Below are 5,000 nucleotides of genomic sequence, written 5' to 3'. Positions count from 1 at the left end.
ATATATATATATATATATATATGTGTGTGTGTGTGTGTGTGTGTGTGTGTGTGTGTGTGTGTGTTCATATATATTAGATAGATAGATAGATATATGAGGTTACATAGCTCATTGATTTAGTGTGCAAAGTCCCAAATGTGCGCTGGGCCATGTATACGAAAATCTGTGTGCATGTAAGGGTATTTTCTCGTGAAGTAGATGCACTAGATACATATGCGTCCAACTTCTCATACAGGATTCTTTTCCCTTCCCAGGAATACCCGTCGGTCATCCCAGCACTCGAGAGGCAACAGGTCGGCCAGTTCCTGCTTACTCTTACAGGCCTTCAGTCGTATCAGAATTTTGTAGAGTACTACATAGAAATTGCCGTTCAAGGATCAGTAAGTTTGTGGCACAAACTTAGCTACATGTGCATCTATATGTGACATTGTTGAAGCTGTATGTATAAATGTATATGAGTGTGTTTGTGTGTGTGTGTGTGTGTGTGTGTGTGTGTGTGTGTGTGTGTGTGTGTGTGTGTGTGTGTGTCTTTCTGTGTGTGTGTGTGTTTCTTTCTGAGTGTGTGTGTGTGTGTGTGTGTGTGTGTGTCTTTCTGTGTGTGTGTATCTCTTTCTGTGTGTGTGTCTTTCTGTGTGTGTGTGTGTGTTTCTTTCTGTGTGTGTGTATGTCTTTCTGTGTGTGTGTGTGTCTCTCTCTTTCTGTGCGTGTGTGTCTTTCTGTGTGTGTGTGTCTCTTTCTGTGTGTGTGTGTCTCTTTCTGTGTGTGTGTGTCTCTTTCTGTGCGTGTGTGTCTTTCTGTGTGTGTCTCTTTCTCTGTGTGTGTGTCTCTTTCTCTGTGTGTGTGTCTCTTTCTGTGTGTGTGTACATGTAAATATACATATCCCCCTCCACCAGCGAATGGCATCCCCCCACATGTGCGTTCTGATCGTAATGAACGGCTGGCCGCACGACCAGGACCTCCCATCCTCAGTGGAGCCTCTCTTGGCGGTGCTGGAACGAGCGGAATCCCTCAACGACCCCACTTCCAGCAGTCTTATAACGTGCAGGTAATGTCTCGGTGTTCCCTGCTGGGATTTTGGAATCGGTTGATTCGAGAGAGATGTGGAGTGATGTTTGTATATATATATATATATATATATATATATATATATATATATATATATATATATATATATATATATATATATATTGTGTGTGTGTGTGTACTATGGCCTTATTTGGCAAGAACCCATAATTTCGTTATTTTTCTGACTCCAGAAGGAAAGAGTCTGTTTATTATTTTGATCATCATAATTTAGAGATAAAAATGTCAAAATTATAGAAATATATATATAAATTGTTTTCATTATTCTGATGCAGCCGTAGTTCTAGAGCTAAATGTATTTTGTATACACCCTATAATACAGGCATATTTCAGAATATTACATTACGTTGGTCATTTTAACACAGTCATAGCTCCAAAAATCCATTTTCTCTCACGATAGTCAATCGTTCATTTTCTTTCTCTCTTTCTCTCGTTCCCTTTTTCATATTTATCTTTTTGACAGAGATGGCGTGACAGCAACAGGGGTCATGATGGCTCTCCTTATCTTGGTAGAAAGAATTAAACTCTTTCAAGAAGTTGATGTTTATCGATCAGTTCAAGAAATCATCTACGCTCGGCCACAGTTCATTACCAGTGTTGTAAGTTTTTTGTTTTCTTTAATCTGTATCATTATATTTTTCATCGTTTTTCCAGTTATGACTTACTTGGTATTTAGGTTTTGCTGATATTTTTTTGTTTGTTTGTTTTTGCGTGTTTTAGGGAGAGGGCTTACTTGCTCCTTTTTTCGTATTTGTTTTTATTTTGTTTTGTTTTATGGTAGTGTTTGTTTTCCATTTTTTTTTTTCCTTTTAAGCCGTGACTTTCTTGGCGTTTCATTGATGCTGAATATTGTTTGTGTTTCTTTCTGGTCTTCTTGTTTTGTTTTTATTTATTACTGTGTATGCGTTTGTGTTTTATATTTAATCAGAAGGTATACCACTTGATTAATATATTGCTTTATTTTTGGGTTCTTTTCTATAACACAACACACAATGAATTCAAACTTATTTTCATTTAATCTCCCAGTTCTTGATATTGAGAAGGTGCCACATGACACAATAGTATACTTATACATTTTGTGTAGAAACATATAGCATCTATATCATCTCTTATTATTCCTGTTTTTTCTTTCTTCTCAGGATCAATATGACCTCCTTTATGAAGCAGCAGCGACATATCTAGAAGCCTATAACACTTACGGAAATTTTAACTGAATTGAAATTGACGTTAGAGCACATATATAATCCACATGTATATATAGTCGCTCATATTCAAGAGATACTGCGGACTCTTCTTCTGGTGGAGGTCCGGCGCCACCATTGCTCTGATTGGCTGCGACGCGAAGCAGCTCAACGGTGATTGGCTGCGGAACAAGACAGCTCGACGGTGATTGGCTGCGGAACAAGACAGCTCAACGGTGATTGGCTGCGGAACAAGACAGCTCAACGGTGATTGGCTGCGGAACAAGACAGCTTGACGATGATTGGCTGAAGGGCGCGTGGTCCTGATGCAGCTCTCTGTATATAAGGTGCCGGAAATGTCTCTGAATTTGAGTGTATCATAAGGTAATGGTATGCTACATGAATCAGTAGTGATATTAGTATTTGTCTTCACCAACATCCACAGATAGATGCAAAGATGGATAGAGAGACAGATGAATAAATAGATAAAGAAATTATTAAATGACTAGTGATGGAACTCAGGCTAGAAAAGCTTTTATTTTCCAAAAAGGGATATTCGTGTATGTTATTTTGCATCAGATATTTATAACTGTATCTCTCAACCTCTCTATCTATATGTATTTACACATCTGTTTATGTGTGTTTGTGTTTTTTTTTACATGTATGGTGTGGTTATATATATATATATATATATATATATATATATATATATATATATATATATATATATATATATATATATATATATATATATATATATGTATGTATATATGTATTTATGCTTAAGTGATTACATTTCTTGCAAAGTTTGTATGTATGTAATGGACAATGATTATGAATATTTACACCACACAAATTTTAGATCTTTTATTACAATAACTTTGACTAAATAGGATCAAACTCCTTCTGTAAGTTCTTTCTTACTTTTCTGTTACTTCCCTTTCGTTTAACTTGTAGTTGTATGTATCTCACATATTATACGTACTATTTCCATACTTCATTCTCTTAACAAGCCAGTGCAGATAGGCTGTATGCATGGTATATAAGTAAGTATGTTGTAGTATTTAAATTTCCTCCATGAGTTGTTATAAGTAATATATGAAATATATATGTATATATGATACCAAAAGTGAATACTGTACTTAAGAAATGTATCTTCTTAGCATTATATAGTTTTTATATAGTTCTCTTAATTACTGTGTTGTTGAACCTTGAAATAATTTACTTTTTGGCATATAAAGAGTTGATTGTAACGAATCTAATGATATAAAGGAGAATGGATTGCATATTATAAGAAGTGCAATAAGCATTCCAAATCAACAAACGTTTCTGTATTGATCAGAAGCTGAAGCGAATTATTCACCTTCTTGTCTGTATTTACACATGATTCTACACTAAATATAGATATATATGACCCATGTGATTGTACAGATTCGATCACGTGGATTGTGTGATGGATATTCTGAATACGGCAGACTCAGGTGCGTCTAACGAAGGAAGGAAGGATATTCACAAACCAGCCTTTGTTATCCCTCGGCGACTCTTGATTTCTGTCATGACATTACGTAAACGCACTGTTTTATACCACGTGATTCTGCAAGTTGAATAAACATACAGACTTACGGTTGTTGAATTCGATAGCCTATACCGTTATTACTGAATTGATTTGCACTTTGTAACATATATATGTGTATTTATATTTGTGTGTGTGCGTGTGTATATGTATATATATACATATATACATACACACACATATATATATATATGTGTGTGTGTGTGTATGTGTGTGTGTGTGTGTGTGTGTGTTAGATATGTTAGATTTCAAAGGTTGTAGAGCACTGTAGGTTTAGACTTGACATCAAGTCAGGCTTTCATTCTTTCAACACTTTTTCACGCAGTTTAGCAAGTGGACAGAAGAAGAGGAGGAAAAGGAAAGAGGGTGAAGAAAAGAATATGCAAAATCAATTAAGGCGATGGCTAAGGGACCTCAGTCTCCGGGTTGTTATTATTAATACTATTGTTATTATCATTATAATCATTACTGCCTTTCCTTTGAATAACATTATCGTTATTACCAATACTATTTTCATTATCATCATCATCAATATAGCTATCATAGTCATTATTTTTATCATTATTATTGACATTATCATTATTATTATTACAGTTACTATGATCATTATTATCAGCATTGTTTTTGTTGATAACGTTATTGTTATTAGTAGTAGTTGTAGTAATAGAAGTATCAGTATTATCCTCTTTTCATTTTTTGTTTATTACTATGATCATTATCATTATTGTTTTTGTTGATCATTATTGTTACTATTACTATGATTATTATTATCATACTGTTAGCAATATCATTATCAAAACATATATAAAATCATCGCTATTATTTTTGTCATCTTTTTTTCATAATACCATTGTCATAATTATCATTAATCGTTAATGAGAAAGGGAATGGTTTTAGTACAGGCAAATATAACAATTTTAGCTTTTGTGCTTCTTATACTTCAAGGAAAGTTATTTGCGTGAGCCCATCTCCGTGAGTGTCGTGGCGAGATAGACCGTCTGTCTTTGCTCGTGTCTCCACCTCTGTCTGTTCTTGTCTGACTGTGTGGATCAAGAACAAGTCCCTCTTAAAAAAGTGGGTTTCCTCGAGGTCAGGATTCTCGAACGCGTTAAGGCGCCGTGTCTCCTTAATTAAGGCGCCTTAACTTACGAGCGATCTTACGG

The 5,000-nt window shown here is 35.0% G+C and overlaps 1 protein-coding gene across 3 annotated transcripts in view; it reads left to right on the top strand.

Moving 5' to 3' along the window:
• LOC113817866 (receptor-type tyrosine-protein phosphatase T) overlaps positions 1 to 3,887 on the top strand; it is a 46,684-nt gene extending 42,797 nt beyond the window's left edge. For all 3 annotated transcript variants that reach the window (XM_070128356.1, XM_070128355.1, XM_070128357.1), the window contains 4 exons: positions 255 to 380; positions 894 to 1,045; positions 1,547 to 1,682; positions 2,223 to 3,887. In XM_070128356.1, coding sequence (XP_069984457.1) covers positions 255 to 380; positions 894 to 1,045; positions 1,547 to 1,682; positions 2,223 to 2,297 — 489 coding nt within the window. In that variant the 3' untranslated portion in view covers positions 2,298 to 3,887. The remainder of the gene's footprint in view (positions 1 to 254; positions 381 to 893; positions 1,046 to 1,546; positions 1,683 to 2,222) is intronic.
• Positions 3,888 to 5,000: the final 1,113 nt, after the last annotated feature.

Source organism: Penaeus vannamei, chromosome 12 (genome assembly GCF_042767895.1).
Source record: "Penaeus vannamei isolate JL-2024 chromosome 12, ASM4276789v1, whole genome shotgun sequence".
Taxonomy (NCBI): Eukaryota; Metazoa; Arthropoda; class Malacostraca; order Decapoda; family Penaeidae; genus Penaeus; species Penaeus vannamei.
Note: the sequence above shows the minus strand (reverse complement) of the source record. Positions and strands in the feature narration are given on the sequence as shown.